Source organism: Nelumbo lutea, chromosome 4 (genome assembly GCF_056320005.1).
Source record: "Nelumbo lutea isolate HS-2025 chromosome 4, American lotus-T2T, whole genome shotgun sequence".
Classification (NCBI taxonomy): Eukaryota; Viridiplantae; Streptophyta; class Magnoliopsida; order Proteales; family Nelumbonaceae; genus Nelumbo; species Nelumbo lutea.
Genome location: NC_142687.1, coordinates 84438172 through 84458989, shown reverse-complemented (window position 1 = coordinate 84458989; position 20818 = coordinate 84438172). Strand labels below are relative to the sequence as shown.

Sequence of the window (20818 nt, the reverse complement as noted above, 5' to 3'; positions counted from 1 at the left end):
ATAAATAGCCCTATCCTCCACCATTCTCATCACACCAATTCAACAATTCTCTTAATCTCTTCTCTAGTTCACATACTCTCAATTCTCAATCTCTCGTACATTTTCTGATTCTCTAATTCTCAATTTTATTGAAGTTTCAACAAGAACAAGGCTTGCTCAACAGCTCAAGTATCTCAACTCTCAAGTTAGCAATTTGGAAGGCTTGGGCTCTTGAAATTGAAAGGCTTCAACCATTGAAATCAAGTTGGGATTTCGAATTGACAATCCGAGTAAGTGCAATTAAATTAATTTTTATTTTTTTAAAATTAAAAAAATGGTCGGCTCCTCCCAAACCAATTCCCCTACATGTTTCAATGTCGACAATATTCAGTCGCAACATGATAGTATTATCACCGATATGGATGCTATTGATATTGATGGAACTTCCACCCCTAGTATTGATACTAGGGGAAAGAAAAAGGCCATTAAGTTAATTAGCCTGGTTTGGAAAATATTTAAAATAGATGAGGTTCAAGTGAAAGGAAAAGAAGCTGTTTGCCAAAAATGTAGGAAAGATTTTAGCTATTGTAGCAAGGGTGGTATTGGCCATTTGGGCAGATATTTGCTCACCCATGAGAAAGAAGAAGGGAGATAAACAATACAAGCACAAATTGGGCGGGGGGTTTTGGTACTTTTAAATATTCTCAAGAAAAAATGAGGCAAGAATTTGCAAAATACATTGTACATGCTGAACAACCATTTTTGTTAGCTGAAGATACTAAACTTGAAAAATGGTTACGTAATTTTGTAAATCCATAATTTAAAAAATTTTCTAGCAATACTATAAGATCAGGTGCTTTAAATTCAAGCCTAGTAAAACTTAAAATTCTTTTATTTAAAAGTCAATTTTCATCAGTAAAATGATCAGTAAATAAATACAACTTATGTTAAATTTAGATGTCCAAATATCAAAAGTAATTGCAACTTTATAATTAAGATTTGATAACATATAAATTAAATTTTGTTTTATCAAATCTTAATTATAAAGTTGCAATTACTTTTGATATTTGGACATCTAAATTTAACATAAGTTGTATTTATTTACTGATCATTTTACTTATGAAAATTGACTTTTAAATAAAAGAATTTTAAGTTTTACTAGGCTTGAATGGCCACATGCTAGCCTAGCTATTGCTACAAGTATTTTAAATACTTTACATGTTTATGGATTTGACAATAAATTATTTTCTATTAGTTTTGATAATGCTAGTAATAATGATTCAACAATAAATATTTTAAAATCTCAATTATAACCATGTTTAAATGGTAAATTATTTCATATCAGATGTGCATGTCACATCTTAAATTTATGTATTTAGGATGCTTTAAATAATATTTATACTCATATTTCTAAAATTAGAAATTGTATTATATACATTAAAAGTTCCGGAGCAAGAAAACAAGAATTTAAACATTTATGTCAAAATTATGGTTTAAAATATAAACATTTTATATTAGATGTTAAACAAAGATAGAATTCTACCTATGCTATGTTCGAAAGTTGTATTTCCCACAAGCAATTTCTTAGTGATTTTTATAATGCAAAAATGCCTACTGATATTATATTTGAGGAAGACTAGGAAATTTCAATTTGTATAAGAGTTTTTTTAAAACATTTTTATGATGCAGCTAATGAATTATCTATATTTGTTATCCAACTAGTTGTAATTTAGCTTATCAATTAATGATGATTAGTGATTGTTTTGCAAAATATAGAAATAATCCACAATTTAAAAGCATTGTTGAAATAATGGAAAATAAGTTTAAAAAACATTGGGAGAACATTTCTCCTCTTTATTGCTTAACTACAATATTAGATCCTAGAATTAGGAAAGATGGTTTAGATATTTTACTTGAAACATATTGTGAAAATATGAATATTGAAATTGGAAATAAAAAGAATAAATTAATAGTTTATTATTCGAAATGTATAGTTTATATGAATCTAAAGTAACAGGGAATAATAAAAATTCTACAACTTGTACAACTGCATCTTCCACTTCTGAGCTTGAGTCCAGTAGTGGAAGAGAAACTTTTTTTTTAATAAGTAAGAGGTAGAAATCCACTGCCTCGACAACAAGTTTATTTATTGAACTTAATTTTTATTTACAAGCAAATTCTTCTACTTTAGGTGATTCTTCCTTCACTTGGGAGGGAACAAATAGTTTTGATATTTTTAGCTTGGTGGAGTGAACATGCGAAAAACTATCTAATTTTCGCCGCCACGACACGCGACCTACTAACCCCTTTGGTGTTTACAGTTCCATCGAAGTTTTGTTTTAGTGCAGGTACTAGGGTGTTGGATGACAAGAGAAGTTGCATGAATGATGAAAGTTTAGAGATGTGCATCTACTTTAAAGGTTAGCTAGATGTTGAAGATAGATTACAAGACAAAGGAGGGCATGACACTACACCTGATGTTTCACCTGAAGCAGATGATCAAAGTCAAGAACAATATGAGAAAATGATGAAATCAATATTTTTTGTATAATCAATAGTTGTATAGCATTTTTTCAAATTATTGTAAATTTTGTTTTAGTTTTATTTAATTTATTTGATATTTTTTATTAACATAATTTTTATTTTCAATTTGTAATTATATTGTATTTTTTATATTTTGTTAATTTATTCCATTTTCCAATTTTCATATTTCATTCATCCAACCATTGTATGCTTTGTATCATTCAAATTGAAATGAAATAAAATTCCTATTTTTCTTCCAATTTGTTATTCACTTTGAGTCTGTCTCTTTGACTTCTTATTTGGTTTAAGTATTTTTTTTCATTTCTTTGTTAGATTTCTTATTCTTCAAATACTTCTCAAAGGAAAGTTAAATATTTTAGTTCTACTTAGCAAAGAAATAAAAATATATAAAAAATGTCAAAAAAAAAGCCTGGTCTAGTTATGCCCATTCCCAAGGCTCGGTCTTTAGCCCAGTGACACGACCTATAGCCCACCCGACCAAGCCCGCGGCACGACACTGGCCCGAACGGGCTTGGGCCATGTCGGGCCGACCCCCCAAATTATCCCTGGGGAGGGCGGCGCGGCCTAGGACGGTCTACAAGCCAGCTTGGCATGGCCTGCACTTTGCGTGGACGGCCCGTTTTACACCTCTAGGTTGAGGTTGCTAGATGCTTTCTTTTTGCATCTCATGTTCCTATTAAATTTTGGGGGAATGTTGTCCTTATTGCCAAGTTTTTTATTAACTTATGCCTTCCCGAGTTCTGGGTTTCAAGACCCCATTTATTCTTCTCTTTCTAGATGAGGATCTTTTTTTTTCTTCCTCTCTGAGTTTTTGGGTGCACTTGCTATGTCCGTGTTCATAATCATCAAAGACACAAATTTGAAATTAAGACGCATAAGTGCATTTTTCTAGGATACGCCTCCACATAGAAGGGATATTGCTGTTTTGATTCGGTTCATGGCACTTGCTTTGTCTCTAGGGATACCACTTTTGCTAAGTCTTTTCCTTTCTTTGGTATTCCTCCCGAGGGGGAGCATTCTGAGGAACCATTTGCTATGTCTCCAGTTGTTTCTCTTCTAGTTCCTTTTGAGTCTTCTGTTGAGTCATTTTCTTCTGTTGCCTCTCCTAAAAGTTTGTCTACCTCACATGTTCTTGCTCCCCCTCCTCCCCCAGCTCATCCTCCTATATTTTTCTCACATCTTGTTCTCCAAAGGTGGTACCAAAGACAAAGATTTAGGCATGGACAAGTTGTTTCCACTCCTTCACCAGAGCCTCTTGCACCTCCCATCACTACTGAGGTAACAGGTCAGCCTTCCTCTGACCCACCTACTACCTTCCCAAATCTTGACCTTCCTATTGCCCTTTGCAAAGGCAAGCGGAAGTGTACAACACATTGTATTTCTAAACATTTGTCCGACAACCTTCTATCCCCTACCTATTATTATTTTCTTGCCTCTGTTTCTACCCATGTGATTCCCAGGTCTATACGAGAAGCCTTGTCCAAACTTGAATGAAGGGATGCTATGATTACTGAGCTAGATACTTTGCATGAGAAACATACCTAGGATATTGTGGACTTGCCTAAAGGGAAAAAACTAGTGGGTTGTAAATGGGTATTCACTATCAAGTATCATTCTGATGGCACTATTGAGTGGTTTAAGGATCGATTGAGGGTTACACTCAGATGTATGGTATTGATTACCTTGAGACTTTTGCTCTTGTGGCTAAAATGACTTCAATTCAAGTTTTATTGTTTCTAGCTACTACTTTTGATTGGACCCTTCATCGGTTTAATGTTAAAAATGCCTTTTTAAATGGAGACCTACATGAAGAGGTCTCTATGTCTTTACCTCTAGGGGTGTATGGAAAGGAAATGCAAGGGAAGGTGTGTAAATTGAAAACAGTCCCCTAGAGCTTGGTTTGAGAGACTCAGAGCTGCCCTTGTTTCTTTTGGTTATACATAGACTCAATCTGGCCATACTTTGTTTGTGAAGAGAAGTAACTCTTTGGTGATTTTTCTGATTGTTTATGTTGATGACATTGTGGTTACGGGTAATGACACTCAAGAAGTGATTAAGCTCAAAAGATTTCTTAACACTGAATTTGAGATAAAAGATTTGAGGGATCTTAGATACTTTTTGAGAATTGAAGTTGTTAGATCTAAGGATGGTGTCCTCATTTCTCAATGCAAGTATGTTCTTGATCTCCTTGTAGAGACTAGTAAACTTGGTGCTAAATCGGCTTCTACCCCTATAGACCTAAACCATAAGTTTTTTGCTACTAATGGTGAACTGTTGACTGATAGGGGAGTGTTCCAGAGATTGCTCGGGAAATTGTTATTATCTCTACATGACTTAGCCAGATATTTCCTATGTAGTAAGTGTTATTAGTCAATTTATGCATTCTCCTAGAGATACACATTTAGCAACTGTAGAAAGAGTTTTGTGCTACTTGAAAGGCACTCCAAGGAAATGTATTCTGTTTGCCAAGCATGGACACATGAAACTAGAGGCATACACTGATGCTGACTAAGCGGGATGTATTGATGATAGAAGATCCACCTCAGGATATTGTGCCTTGATGGTAAGGAACATTGTCTCATGGAGAAGTAAGAAATAGTTTGTAGTTGTCAGATTCTCAGCTGAAGCAGAGTACAGGACAATGGCACATTGTCAGAATTATTGTGGTTAAGACCACTTTTGGGAGAGTTGGGTATTGACTATTAAAAGCCAATGATGCTCTATTGTGACAACCAGGCAGCTATCAACATTGCACATAACCCTGTTCAGCATGGCAAAACTAAGTATGTAGAGGTTGATAGACATTTCATAAGGGAGAAAGTTGCTTCAGGGGAAGTCTGCTTGCCATTTATTGCTTCAGAAGAGCAGTTGGTTGATGTTTTGACCAAAGGTGTTCTAAAAGGAAATCTGATACACTATATAAGCAAGATGGGCATGATTGACATTTATGCTCAGCTTGAGGGGGAGTGTAGAGAGATTAGGCCGAATGGGCCCTAATATTTCTTTTATGTTTAAGTAATGTTATATCTGTTTTATGTGTTAATGGGCCTGTTAAACTCTTTTTAAGTTCTTTTAAATTACTACTTTGCTGGTCGCCTACTTAAAGGGCAGACTTGTAATTAGCATGATTAATTAAGTTTAATAAAAGATTAGTGAAGGGAGAGAGAGAACCAGCGAACTCTCTTCTTCTACTATTCTCCTGTAACCTTTCTTTCTCTCTCACTTTTCTTATTTCTTTTATCAGTTTTATATCAGATTTGAAGGACAGACTCACATCTAACCGGTAACTAATCAATATGTGCCTGAAGTCCTTGGGAATTCTTTTTTTTTCCCTGTATTATTTGTTTTTTCGATGAAGTGCTATGCTACATTAACCATACCACCCCTCCTTAAGACATGCATATAAAAGGAAATAAGAAAAGAACTCAAGGGCAAGAAATTCTAAGATTAATTGAAGCATAAGGAGCTGCTTAACTCTATCACAAAACTTTCAACAATGACTGGTTTTCAACTTTTCTCAGGAGATTGTATAAGATAGACTTTATTCAGAAGGTAAATGGGGAGAATTTGTAACTTTGTTTTAAATTCCCTTGCCCTGCTGGTCCCTCTATGGTTTCATTAGGGAATTCTAGATTTTTCAAATCAATCAATCTTTGTGTAGTTTTCTTCAATGTGAGTGTTAACTTTCATGTTTTTTCTTTTTTTGTTAATAATCATTGTTTGTGATTATGATGCATTGTTTTTATGCATCTATGTTTATTCACTGCAATTATTATGTGTTACAGTATTTATAAAGCTGTTCTGAAGTCCAAAGGTTCAATAAATGAGGTCAACCAAATTGCACAGGTTTGTTTTGATTTGCTATTGAGAAAATCTGGAGTTATCATTAGAATCTGTTACAAATCTGTATTATACTTAATTCATTGTTTACATTTCCTTCATGTAACAGCTTCGTATTATCATAAAACCAAAGCCATGTATTGGAGTAGGACCTTTATGTAGTGCACAGCAGGTGAATCTTTGTTTATGTCAAAGTTTCAGGTTCTGTCATTTGGACTACTTATGCATGATATTTACCATTTGCTGATTATTGTGCTTGATACAGATTTGCTATCATGTTCTTGGACTTGTCCATGGAATTTGGACCCCCATACCTCGTGCTGTGCGTATAGTCCACAATTTCTTGTCTCTATTTTGTGTTTCCCTTAATTTCTATCTTAAAAGTTGAAAAGAAATATAAGGTTATCCTTTTATCAGATGAAAGACTACATTGCAACCGCAAAACCTAATGGTTATCAAAGTCTTCACACAATGGTGATCCCCTTTCTGTATGAGAGCATGTTTCGGCTAGAAGTTCAGGTAACTTATGTCCATCTGTCCATCATGCATTGGATATCATCATCGTCGTCGTCATCATCATCATCATCTAAGTCTTATCCAACCATATATGGTTGGCTACATGAATCATGTTTTGCCATTCCATCCTGTTAAGGCCCTGTTTGCTTTTCAGGAAGTTACTTACCCAGGTAAATGCATTTACCCGAATAAATGTTTCTTAGGAAATACTTACCCGGGTAAGTGCATTTACCCATGTTATTTTATTTCCCAGGTAAATAAGAAAATGGCTGTTTTAGCCATAAAAACCATTATTAAAAGGGACAATTTTGTCCCATACAAGTGTTGGCCACTTTCCCCCCAGGTGGGAAAATTACTTACCCACCTGGGAGATGGGTATCACTTACCCACCCAGGGAAAATAAATTTTCCATGGACCTCACATAGATTTGAAAAAAGAACATGGGCATCTTGGTCAATGGGAACCAAAGTCCCATTGACCAACTTTCCCCCCTCAAAATCCAAAAAAAAGAATAGTCCCCAAGTACCATATCAAAACTGTCTCACTCTCTTGGAAAGAAATGAACAATAAAGAAAAATTTGTTGAATGTACTTTGATCTTAAATGTTGCCATTTGAATCTATTGTAAATATTTCTCTCTATTTACTCTTGGCAGATAAGAACTGAAGAGATGGATCTGATAGCTGAGAGAGGCATTGCCGCTCACTACAGTGGGAAAGTATTTGTCACTGATTTAGTTGGATATGCCATGCTCAAAGGAAGAAATTCAAGAGGAAGAACAGTCTGTCTGAACAATGCAAACATTGCTCTCAGGGTAGATGATCAATCACCCTTACCACATTCTGATATCAAGTTCTTGATAGATTTTCATTGTAATTCCTTTCAAATCTTTGTCTCAATTGGTAATTTATGGATGTGATGTTTATCGATAGATTGGCTGGCTAAATGCTATTAGAGAATGGCAAGAGGAGTTTGTTGGGAACATGAGCTCTAGGGAGTTCGTTGACACAATCACCAGAGATTTGTTAGGAAGCTGTGTCTTTGTGTTCACTCCAAAAGGAGAGGTAAGATAACAGTTAATTACATGCATTTTACCTTCAAATATTATGATGTCAAGTTTCTTACTCTTTCTTTTGACATGTTATGCAGATCAAAAACCTGCCTAAGGGAGCTACAGTGATTGACTATGCTTATATGATACACACTGAAATTGGCAACAAAATGGTTGCTGCAAAGGTTATTTGGATTTGTTCCACCTTGCTTCACCTTATATTGATTTAGCATTGTTTTTGAATCAGAAACTAAGCAACTTTTTCTGATGCAGGTCAATGGTAATCTTGTCTCTCCTTTGCATGTACTGGCTAATGCTGAAGTTGTAGAGATAATTACATATAATGTTAGTACTCATCATTCTCCCACAATTGCAGGAGTGGACTTTTTCTCTATGGAACTTTTCTTTTAATGATTTGTACTTGTCTCTCTTGTTGATCAGAAAAATTCTGTTCAAACTTTTGGAAGCACATGAATTTTCTTTTGTTTATATCAACTTTTCATCTCACATCCCAATATGAAGACAAAGATAGGTTTCTATGTCTCATTTTTTTTATGATAGTTTTAACTTCATACTCTTCTTATATTAAACCTCTCTTTCACAAACTACTGCCTCACCAGGGCAGTTATTTATTTGCTTCTCTTGCTGAACATGTCCAAACAAAGCATGTGAGAAAATATATAAATATTCTATCATCATGTTTTTTAATGATGGATATGCCACTGAACAGAACATAATGGCAGAACAAGATTCATCTTGCTGACTCCATATAGTTGGGATAAGGCTTAGGTGGTGGTGATGATGATGATGATGTCATCATGTTTTTAGTTTAAGTTAAGCTTAATGTTATGGCCATGTTTTAGTTACTAAATGATGCATATTGTGATTGTACATTGAAAGACTAGAAGGTTAAAGAAGAGCAATTCTGAAGAATGTAATGCAGTAATTTATAGTTGAGAGATGACCGAGTCATTTGTGTTGGTGGCTGTTGATGTTATCAGCAAAGAGGATGCTAGTGCAGTTGTTAAGAAATGTTATGATTAGGAAGGGTAAAGTCCCACTGAGGTGAATGTGATGGGGAAATAAGCAAGTTAAAGATTTGAACTTTGGTTTCTTTTTCTATGGATTAGTTCTTTTTCCCATATTTGTATCAGCAAGTCCAAAAGAAAGGGGCAGTTTAAAGAATTGTATGATTATATGAATCTCTTTTTCCCTAATCATAGCTTCCTGACTCAAGTTTTTGCAAGTTTGGATGGATTGTACTGGTAGGGACTATGGTTTATCTCCAGTGGCTCAATTTAGAGGATCCCCTATGTTATGAACTGTTAAGGTTGACCATAAGGTTCCTCCATGTGACAAAAACAGATGGTTATCTATGGAACTTTCATGATTGACCTAATTCGGAAACCCTTTTTATTTATTTATTTGAATGCAAAATGAAATCATGGGATGACAAATGTAAGAATGCAAGTTCAAGTCTTGGAGTGGCCACTTCATCCTGAAATAAGGAATGATGATATTTTCTTACTGGTTTTCCCTACCTTTTCTTTCAAACCAAACACAGCCTAAAAGATGAAAAGGAATTCCTGTGACTCCTATCCAGTTTATCTTTATGCCTGGTCTATTTTCTTTCTTCACCATGCCAATAAAGGTATTTGAGATTTTTCTGCAGATTCAATGATATTATCTAGCAAGGAGAAGAAAAAAGGATCATCTGGCCAAATGAAAGAATTACATAGGCTGAAGGAAGAAGAGAGGTATTGTGTTCAAAGAGTGCTGACTTGCAGGTTGGAGAGCCAAAGTATTTGGTCTATGTTTACTTCCAGAAACCATGGTTTAAGTTAAAACTGTTGGGATCTTAAGCTAAAATGTTTTAAGCTAAAGTCTTTTTTTGTTTATTGAGGCTGGAAATTAAAAGGTCTAAGGTTGGAAGAGTTGCATGGAGTATCATTCCTGTGGCAGTATTTTGGGAAGTGTGTGGGGAAAGGAGTGCTAGAATATTTGAAGGCAGAGTTCAGTAGAAGAGGTTACAAAGAAGCATAGTTTTCAAGGCACCTAGGTGAGGCTAGGCAACAGGGGGCGCCTAGTCGCCTAGTAGCCTAGGCGATGGATTTTTTAAAGTAAAAACAAAACATGTATCCTAGGGTAGTTCCCTAGGTTCCATAATCATATTTCTTCAGTAAATATCCATAATTTTCATAAGAAAAGTATAAACTTCATTTTCAATTATAGAAAAATCAACATATTTCCAACATATTCATGAGAAGAAAAAGAAGAAAGAAAAGAAAATTCGAAAAATATAGGGGCTAAACCCCTATTTCTCTTATAGGAAAAGAAGAAAAGAAAAGGTGGAAGAAGAAGAAGAAGAAATTAGTATATAAGAACACAAAATTAGTAAAGAAAAAGAAGAAAATGTGTTGATTGGGCAACATTTTATGTTCTTTCTTACTTATTGGTTCAGGTTTTGAAGTCTTTGAGGGTTCAATACAGCATTTAGCAATGTTGTGTTGATTAAACCCTAACAAATAAGAAAATAACAGAAAGAAATTAGTATATAAACACAAAATGAATATTTTAGTTTAAAAATGTCTGTTTTATCATTATAACCTCAAAAAATTAAGAATATAAAAGTTTGCTATAACACGCTATAGAAAACTGTTTGGCGATTAGGCGAGGAAGACTCTAAGGGCGCCTTGTTGCCTTGACAAATATGCAAAGAAGTTAATGGGAATGTAATTTCCTTGGGTGGTAAATCACATACTGTTTAAAGGAAGAAACTTTTTTTTATTTGTATAGTTATTTTTGTACGTGGGTGATACAGTGGATTGGTATACTTGTGTGGCCATGTCCTATGTACAGGGGCTTCTTTCTGTATCATTTGGTTCTCTGAATGAAATAAATTTCTTTACAGTTAAAAAGGGGGAAATTAATTGCTTTCCATGCAAAAAGAGGCATGGGGTCCTCTTGTTCTTCAAAAGATCAGGGCTTTTGTTTGGTATTCCAACTTTAAAAGGAACACTTGTGATTAGAACGGAGGATAACTGCATTATGTGCTTACTCTATGGTTGATTATTAACCATCTCTTCATTTTTCTGATGATGAGAGCAATATTATCCACTTCAATATGGGCAGATTTCTTGGGGGCTCCCTTCTGGGTTGGGACCTCAGGTTGTCTGAGTTTTGGCTGACCCAATTCGAGCCTGCCTGACATTGTATACCATAGTGTATTTATGGCTTGTATACATGTATCCAAGGTTCAAGTATCAATACGCCCTGATACAGTGCAAGGGGTTTATTGGTACTTTGAACCTTGTGCTCATTATTTTATTTTTTATTTTTATCAAAAATACGTCAGGGGGTAGGTATTAGGCCTGTCTACCCCCTGAAATAGGTCAAACCACGCAGGCCTTCTTATTTAGTGTATTAGTGACCCACCAATATGGGCCGATATGTGATGAAATTTTGAACTTTGCATGTATGTATATTACAGATTTATACTACCATATAGATGTATGTAGGGGTGTCAATTGGATTGGATTTGGTCCAATCTGATTCAATCCAATGAGTCCATTTCAAGTGGACCAAGTCCAATCCAATCCAATGAATATTTTGGACCAGTCCAATTCAATGTCTGGATCATCCAATCTGTTCAAATTTGTTTTAATTTAGTTTAATTCTAACCCGAACCTGGTCCATTGACACCTATTATTCTTATCTTCTATCAATGGACCTGATATTGGCTCAATCCAACCCAATCCAATATAAATTCATTATGGATGGACCAGGTCCAATCCAATCCAATAAATACTTTGGACCATAAGTCTGGACTGGTCCAATTCAATATGTCTTGTTGGGCCATCCAATCCATCCAAATTGATTTTGGTTTAGATGGGTTCCAATCCAAATCTGGTCCATTGACAGGTGAATCATCCATGGCCTTGACATTTTGTAGTGAAGAAACAGTTACTAATAACTTTCCTCAGTATTGCTGCAAGCAACAGATGGAACAGTGGTTATGTTGGGATCATAGCCTACTTGTAAGTTTGTAAGTGGTTTTAAATGCAAGTATCAAAAATCAGAATTCTGTCTTAAATAAAATTTTGGTAGCATTATATTGGTATCACCTATTGAGGTGTAATATCTTTGACCGGGAAGCTGGTAGATTAATGGCTTTTCTGGGAGAGGTCAGGCAGGTCTAGATCTATACAGGTAACCAAGAATAGAGAGTATGGACAGCAGCCTTGTTTGGAGTTTTCTAAGTAAATTCACTTTATGAGGTTCTGCAGGAGCCAAGGGGTGAGCCTGCATCTGGGAAATGGATCTGGAAGGCTCATGTTCCATCCAAGGTAACCTTCTTTCTGTGGACTGCTATTGTGGAGAAAATACTAATGGTTGATAGTTTGATTGAGAAAGGAGTCTTCTGTTTATGCAACACAAGAGGAATCACATTTCAATGCATTATTCTTATGTGTATGATAGTTGGCTACACTTCATTCAGTTACCCAATGGATCCTGGGTGATGCCTAGGCATTTGTCCGATCTGATAACAGCATGGCTAGTCTTGGATCTCAGCAGCGGAGGCAATATCCTGTGGAAGTTGATGTTATTTGCCATTTTTTTGGAGCCTCTGGACTGAGAGGAAAGCAGTATTTGACAGAAAAATCAAACCTATGGAGAAGATAATTGCTAAAACAAAGATTTCAGGGTTCATCAGGCGCAGATTGTTTTTGATTCAGGCATTTGATTTCTATTGGCCTTTTGTTTCCCTTAGCTGCTCAGACAACCTATATGATAGTAATTCTCTGTACTGTTTGAGGGAACCTCTCCTTTTAATTAATGGATACAATTACTATTTTATAAAAAAAAAATCCCTAATAACCAGAGTGCAGACTTCCCAAAAGCCTCTTGTGAAGGCCTGTAATGAAATTTTATGATGTCTTTTAGACATCACCATCAAACCCTTGTGATCCAGAAAAAAAAATGAGAAAAGGTTCTCTCTTCTGAGTGTAGGGATTCTTTAGTTAGCATAAAGGAGCAATCCAAAAGGGGACTAGATGATATTAAAAAGTGAAACTTGGTGATAGCATTGATTATTTCAATTAACATTTGCTTCTGGTTCCATGCATCTTCTGTCATTTGCTAAAATTCTTATCCTTTTTCAATATGGTCTTTTTCTGAAGGACATCATCCTGCAAAGCTATGAAAATTGGTTGGAAAAACTCTTTGGCCATCTTAACTTATTTTTCATGGCTCATAATATCTATTTTATGTTTATCTAGGCTCTTTCAAGCAAATCTGCTTTCCGGAGGCATCAGCAATGGCTCCAACATGCAAAAACTCGAAGTGCCAGACACAAGATTATAAAAGTGGGTACTTCTTTTAAGATTGACTTGTTCTTTTTGTTTTTATGCTGCTATTCCACTAATGAATTTTTTCTTATGTCTAGTTCTTGAAAGAGCAAGCTGCATTGTCTGCCATTGAAATAACAGCAGATACTGTAAATAACTTTGTGGCTGACGTTGAAGATGAAAGTGATTTAGAAGAGTTCTCAAAATCTCCCAAGAATACTGAACCAATGTGGAAGAAGGTCCTTGTAGATATTCCAGAACTCTCTTATTTGAAGAGAAGTAACGACGATCCTCTCCACATTCATAATGGTAAAGCTGGGGTTCTTAAGGTCAATGGGAAGCATAATAAGAATGTTCAGGATATGAGCTTGAAGGGCAAAGGAGAGGTTTTGTCTCAAGGAAATGGTATTGCAGAGTTGATGCATGCCAACATTCCAATGTATAGGGAAGTCCTGCCTGGTTTGGATAGCTGGAAAACTGGCAAAGTTGCCTCCTGGCACAACCTTGAAGGGCATTCAATACAATGGTTCTGTGTAATATGCATAGATCGAAGAGGTAAGCTCACAGTTCTCAATGACTGTTTAATGTTCCATCGTTCCTCGTTTTTTTAAACCGTAGACCATTGTGAGTTTGTGGGATCCTGGCATCTCTTTCAATCTTTTGTGTACATTTCATTATTCACATTTTAAAGTATAAATTGGTTTTCACCAAAATTTCAGGTATGATGGCAGAGGTTACGTCAGTGCTGACAGCTGTGGGTATCTCTATTTGTTCTTGTGTGGTGAGTCACGAGTTGGTGTTCAGAGGCCTGTTGCTTGTTAATGTTGGTCAATTAGGAATTTGGATAATTGGATGGGCTCCCCACGAAGCACGCCCCACAGCCCATCCCCCGTGCATTGGGAACATCTTCCATCCATGACAAGGTTCAAAGTATCAACACGTATCAGCCCGTATCAGCTGATACGTATTGTTCCGGGACTCCTCTGATATGCCCTTACAGTGGGTGTATCAGGGGTCTGATCGCTTCACGGGGTGGAGCCCTAAACCGTTCCCCCTGAACTGGTTGCGAAAAAAAAATAAAAAAAGAAGCATCAAAAGTTGTATTGATTCGCCCGATACGCCCATATCGGCATATCGGGTGTATCAGTATTTTGAACCTTGCCCATGACAAGTATGAGAGATGCTCCTAATGCACAGGGGATGGGCTGTTGGGCGTGCCGACGTGCTATGTGAGGAGCCCATCCAAACTCGTCAATTAGGCTGCAAACATCTCTAATATGGATGGTCTAACATACCTTTAATGAGCAGGCAGAGATTGACAGAATAAGGGGAATGGGTGTCATGCTATTTCACATTCAAGGGAATCTAGACAGTCTGGTATGACTGGGTGATAAGCTTTCATGTTTGTGCCATCGTTCTTTATGATGCACCTCTCTGAAGATCTTTGTTTTACCCTCAGGTAAATGCTTGTTCCAGTGTTGACCTGATCCTTGGCGTTCTTGGCTGGTCTACGGGTTGCAGTTGGCCAAGTTCATCGGAGAACCAAAGATTACTTGAATGTTAAAACATTCAGCAAGGAGGAATTTGTCCACCAGGAGGAAGTCCGACAATTATGTATCAGATTCCTGCTTTATCCCATGTTTCGCTTTTCCTCGAGGTTAAGAATCCAGTGGATTCCATTTGTAGATTTTGGTTATTTGTATTTATTCCTTGGTTTCATTAGTTTGTTCAAGGTTCATGCAAAAATAACACAGCAACAGATTGTTGAACGAGGGGACTGTATATAAAGGAAAGAGTTGAAGGGACTTCGTGACCATGTTGGGTTTGGCATACTTGTAAAGCCTCTTTTTCTTGGAAAGAAACGAGACTGAAATCTGTTATATGCAATTGGCCGCATAAAGCCTCTTCCCACTGAATTCTGACATTGATATCGAGGTAGGTTTTTGTATTTTAATTCTTCATTTTTGTGCCTGCTATTTCTGTAATTAAACTCTCCTGTTTTATCTTCTAGCGACCCTGCCAGCCTGTTTGTCTCAGCATTTGAATCAATGGAAAACTCCTTTCCTTCTACGTCCTCGTCTACCTCTTCAACCAGTTCATTGTCAAATTAGAGTCATTGTCACGAACTTTCTAGGAGTTGCATTAAAATGTATGATGTCTCAAATGCTTTTTTTCTGAGTTATCACGGTCAATATCCTAATCTCTTAAATTCGTTTTGGCAGCCCGTTATTACCCAAAATCCACAACGCCCCCCAACCCTGATGGCGGGATTTGATCCAAAGTCTTCTGCCACCGACTTATAAAGGTGGGCACGAAAGAACCATATAATAAATAGACTAAACCAACCCCTCTGAACCAAGCTCAAAAAATATAACTAAAAAAAGAGAAATGAGCTTTGATGAGCTTTGATACAGGCCGATACGCCCGATATTTTGAACCTGGGGAAAATAGATTAGATGTCTCACGTTCTCGTTCATCGCATGCAAATACAAAAGGTGGAATACAGAGGAACCTTTAAAAAATCAAACAAGCCATCGAATTGGAAAGTATTGAAGGCATTAACTTGTCTCTCTTGTCCTCGTGCCAAGTTCAACCATTCAGAAACTACCAAACTGGAATCCTCTAATAGAGAACTGACAAATGGAGCTAGTCATTAGACCCGAATGTACACCAGAAGCTCGAAATAGAAACTTCTTAATTTGTTCTCACATTCTACATTCTAAACCAGAATCAAGGCCTTCTCCATCCATCTAATCTTGCAACCCCGGGCCTTGAGGATCTGCAGTAAGTTGGATGACAGCAAGTCCTTGAGGGTGCTAACCAGCTTCAACTTTTTGAGTCTCCCACAGGACACTCTTAGGGCCAGCTCATACCCCTCCAACGAGACATGGGCAAGGTGCACCAGCTTGGCATCTTGAAGGCATTTCAAGTTCCTCATCGCCATAAACAGCCCTGCATCTGATACTGGACAATAACTCAAGTTTATCTGCATCAAAAAAAAAAAAAAAAATCTTATTAGAGTTTATATTGGATTTCCCATTCATTTCTCTACTTCAACTCTACCAAGAATCAGGTTATCAACCTGTCGGAGGTTGCATGCATTCTGGGCAAGAGCCAACAAACCCACATCGTCAATGTTGTAGCAACGTTTTATGTCCAATTCCGACAGGCTCTTGCATCCCACAGCAATTGCCATTAACCCCTCGCTTGAGATCTTTAACAGCCTCCGCATCTCGAGGTCCTGTAGATCGCTGAGGTTGCTTATATATTTGAGTCCTCTATCACTGACCTCCATGCAGTATGATAGGTTGAGCTTCTTCAGCTTTTTGCAGCCAGTTGACACAGCTGCTAGTCCATCATCTCCGATGCCCGTGCAGCTGTAACAAATAAATCAAAGATCGTCTTCATTATATGGTAAATGGCATGCAAAAAAGGAAACCAACCGTCAGCAGGTAGGCACCCCACCGGTACAGATCAAGTTCACGAAGCTTAGTGCATTTTGATGCCACATGTTGTAGACCCTTGTCTGATATGTTAACACAAAGTCCTAGTTTCAAGTAGAGGAGCTCGGAGCATGTAGATAAACACTTGAGCCCTGCAAATAAGGAGAACTGAATTTAAAATTCTGAACTAATTTTGCACAGAAATGGCTGTCAAGCAAGCATTCCATTCAAATTTCAAGCTCTACCCATATCAGTTACGCCACTACAATCAGTGAGGTCCAGCTCCTCCAGTAGCGAGCAACTTGATCCGAGCTGCTCCAGCCCCTTCTGTGTGATCAAATCGCAGGACTCCAACTTGAGGCAAACAAGCTTGGTACAATAAGCCGAGATGGCGGACAATGATGCATCAGTGATCAGATGGCAACAGGTGAGATCAAGGACCTTCAAATTGGCATGACCCACAACCAACTCAGCTATGCCTCCATCTGTCACCCCGGCACACTTGCTCAGCCCAACTTCAACCAAGTGTTTGCAATTGGCCCCAATGGTCCCAAGGCTGAAATCATCTACTCGAGCCCCATCAATTCTAATCGATTTCAGATTTCTCAACTCCTTCAATTGGTTGAGAAAAGGTGCGGAAAATTCCTGTCAAATCAAATTACCCATGTTCCAAATTCAGAACCGCACAGAAACAATGTTAACGAATAAAAGATTTTTCGCAAAGCTAGGAAATACTTACAGAACAGTAACCGGCACCAAGCTGAAGCAGACTCTCTTCGTGCCCTTCAACTACCGAGATTAAGCCAGATAACGTCACATTCTCACACCTTGATACATCAATACTCTGCAACCCGTGAAAAATTGCCCCTTTTGTTAAAACAAAATAAAAAATCATGAACCCTAAATCCCCTTTCTCCGTTCTTTGTAAAATATTTTTCTTCAACTGTTTTATGGCATTTGGCAGTTGGCATTTCCATGTACGGAATTCAACCCTCTCTTGCCACAAATAGTAATGTAATAGTGTGACATGCTCTGTTCGCAAACTATCGTATTAGGAGTCAATAGACTTTATGTAATTAACAGGGATTTCTCGAACCCCCATTAATGAGTTTCAGAGCTGATGTGAAAAAGAAACATAATTGAAACCCCTATTTCGGGCAAGGATCGGAACCCAGAAGTTGGAGAAAATAGAGCAATTTCCTCCAAAAAAACCATTTCATTTTATTGATTTGCAGACTAAAAGTTGGAGAAAAAAAGAGTAAAAAGGATGTAAAATAACTAAAATAAACCTGAAGATGAGGATTCCGGTTTCTGAGGAAAAGCAATCCATCGTCATCCACAAAGGAGCACCCAACCACCGATAACGATTCTAGCTTTCGGAGATAGGAGATTGAATGCAATGAGTTGTTCGTCACCTAAGAACAACCCAGAAAATTAAACAAGAAAATAACACGACAGAGAATGAACGAACAGACGAACAATCGAATAATACCTTGAGATAAGAAATATCAAGAGATCTCAAGCCCGTAGACTTCTTCGAAAGAAGTTCAATTCCAAGATCGGTTATCTCCAAGCACCATTTGAGGCTAAGCCTCTCCAACTTAGTACAACCGATGGCTATCTTCGCCAATCCGACATCGGTCACACCCAAACACTTGACCAGCTTCAAATCCCTCAATCCCGTAGCACGCGATAGAGCAGAAGCCTCCCGATCCCCAAGCCCCAGGCAATAAGAGAGGTCGATCTCTTGCAAAGACGGGCACGACTTCACCACCACCTCCAACCCACTCGATCTCAATCCACAGGCTCTAGAGAGAACCAACTTTGTCAGTCTCCGGGTCCAACAAAATCCCCCAGGCTCAGCCCCAAAAGAGAACGCTATCGTATCATCGTCAACACGGGGGCAGACGGACAGGTCGAGAAGTTCAAGAAGTCGGTACCTGCGAAGGAGATTCGGCAGCGAATCGTGCCGGAAGACTCGAAGGGCCTTGCGATGAAGAGATTCTAGTCTGAGAAAGTATTTGCAGACCAAACGCCATGCTTTCCGATGAGAGCTGTCAATTAAGTTGTCGAGTACTCGTAAAAGTAGATCTTCGGTTAGGACAGTTAGCAATGAAGGAGAAGGAATGAAGATTGTGGATTTAGGTTTCTTCATGGTGATAGTCATGATAGAGGTTGGTCCCGCTTAGACAGAGAGCTAACTTAGGTAGGAACGAACAAGAAGACGACACGAAGGTGGAGAAGAAGTTGGTGGGTGGTGGTGAAGAAGAGGAGCTGCGATGAAACGAGACGGGTGTTCCGGCGGAGACGTTTCTGTTTCGCTTGCATCGTTTCGTTGCTTTGTTTGCTTAACACCCAGTAGAGAAGAGGAGTGTGAACCCAGTTATTCCTCAAAAGTTAATTGCAGCGGAAGCATGAGCACCGAGAGAGAGAGAGAGAGAGAGAGAGAGAAGAGGAAATTGTAATGTCCAAAGATCGGGAAGAGGAAGTAGAGACCTTGTCGAAGAAACACCTCCACTGAATCGTACCTGCCTTGTTCAGTTCTTCTTGTTCAACCTCGATCTAGAGTCTAGACAGGGAAGAAAGGAGAGAGGGAGAGAGAGAGAGAGAGAGAGATGGGTGTCAGTGATGTAATGCGGAGTTGCGGACCACCTTACGTTGAAATGACTTAAAACACCCATGTTAAACTGTGAAGAAGGGGTAAAGTTGACAATTGTGGATGCAAAGGCAGGGCCAACATGGGGGGTAGAAGTGGAAATATACAAATGTGCCCCGTTAATTAATTAATAAAGTAAGTTATCAAATTAACAGGTGCAGTGCAGTACCCTCCTGGGCCTGGCCTCGTCCTGACTCCTGAGTGCTGAGTGTGTCCAAAATATAAAGTACAAAGCCGTTCGTGAAAGCTGTGCGGCACCGGACTGCTCCCTTCACCGTACGGTATGTGGGCCCCCATTTGTACGTCTGTCTATTACTCGCTCTTTCACATGGATAACAGGGTCAGGGGAGGGACCGTGTGGGGACCACCACCACCCATCACTGTTCACCTGATCACCTGTTCACATCACACATAACACCCTCCCCCGCGAGTCCGCGACTTTTTAGCGAAAACTCCGGAAATATCCAGTGGTGTGGTGGTGAGTCCCTACTCCCTAGTAACGTAACCGTCGTAACGTAAAGGGCTTAGTCGGGGCTCAGCCATCTCCGCCGTTGATCGTCGTAGAGAAGAGAGAAGAGAAACATACAAAATTACAAATATGGGAAATGGGGAAGGGAGAAGGATTTTTTGTCATTAGTCATTACGTGGCGGTTCTTTGAGAAGGACCACCCATTTAAAACGATTTTCGTAACAACGGACACATTCTTTTTTTTTTTTTTTTTTTAATCTTTTTGGGCGGCTTTTCTGGGCTGATCCTCAACGCAATTAACTGGACTAGATGGATTTCACAAAATATATATTCATATACTCCCAAAGCCCCAAAAAGTATTTAATTTTATTTATTTATTGAGTACAGTCCAGTCTCTGTCTAGAATCGATTCGGGTATATGAATTATTGAATTGGTGAAGACGGAAAGTGATAAATAAATAAAATCAGGTTTTGACCATAGGCAAATTTCTTGAACTATGTTTATTGAGCTAATTCTATTGGCGTTCAAATATTATATCGGTGGTTTTTCGATATATTTTTACCGTATCACGTCAGATCATATAAATGTTTGATTTAAAAGTTTATTAAACAATTAGACATGTTTTGTAAACTGGGACTCCAATCATGTGTATCTTATATGGTATTTATCTATCAATACATATATGAAAAACGGTGATGAAAATCAGCATAGTATTGCTCATTACTTACGTTGTAGAAGCATTTTTTTATGAAAAACAAGTCTTAAAAGCATTGGCATTTTTTCTTGAAAATCCATCCCAAAAAGCGCCCATGCTTCCAAATACCATTTTAGAGGGTGGATAGCCTTAAATCCATTCTTCTCAACTAGATTTGGAAAAAAAAATAATAAAAAAAAAAAGTTATTGATACTGCTTGACAGGTCACTACTAACATATCGGATATATCAATATTTTTAACCTTGATTTTATCTTTA

General features: G+C 37.8%; 2 protein-coding genes across 13 annotated transcripts in view; one reads left to right on the top strand and one right to left on the bottom strand.

Moving 5' to 3' along the window:
- LOC148861435 (putative GTP diphosphokinase RSH1, chloroplastic) overlaps positions 1-15193 on the top strand; it is a 54282-nt gene extending 39089 nt beyond the window's left edge. For 4 of the 12 annotated variants that reach the window (XM_088986090.1, XM_088986083.1, XM_088986082.1 and 1 more), the window contains exons 12-25: positions 6309-6369; positions 6473-6535; positions 6629-6685; positions 6781-6882; positions 7534-7692; positions 7811-7942; positions 8028-8114; positions 8203-8274; positions 12216-12275; positions 13209-13295; positions 13376-13832; positions 13997-14058; positions 14586-14654; positions 14737-15193. In XM_088986090.1, coding sequence (XP_088842216.1) covers positions 6309-6369; positions 6473-6535; positions 6629-6685; positions 6781-6882; positions 7534-7692; positions 7811-7942; positions 8028-8114; positions 8203-8274; positions 12216-12275; positions 13209-13295; positions 13376-13832; positions 13997-14058; positions 14586-14654; positions 14737-14841 — 1573 coding nt within the window. In that variant the 3' untranslated portion in view covers positions 14842-15193. The remainder of the gene's footprint in view (positions 1-6308; positions 6370-6472; positions 6536-6628; positions 6686-6780; positions 6883-7533; positions 7693-7810; positions 7943-8027; positions 8115-8202; positions 8275-12215; positions 12276-13208; positions 13296-13375; positions 13833-13996; positions 14059-14585; positions 14655-14736) is intronic. The other 8 variants (XM_088986093.1, XM_088986089.1, XM_088986088.1 and 5 more) reach the window with 3 other exon arrangements.
- A 514-nt stretch (positions 15194-15707) lies between these two features.
- LOC148861434 (F-box family protein) lies at positions 15708-19568 on the bottom strand. The gene is made up of 7 exons (XM_088986095.1): positions 18213-19568; positions 18010-18135; positions 17460-17564; positions 16966-17365; positions 16743-16872; positions 16360-16654; positions 15708-16263 (listed from the first exon to the last, which is right to left on the bottom strand). Exons 1-7 carry the CDS (start codon positions 18885-18887, stop codon positions 15997-15999), a joined length of 1998 nt encoding a protein of 665 aa, XP_088842221.1. The 5' UTR covers positions 18888-19568; the 3' UTR covers positions 15708-15996.
- Between the last annotated feature and the right edge of the window lie 1250 nt (positions 19569-20818).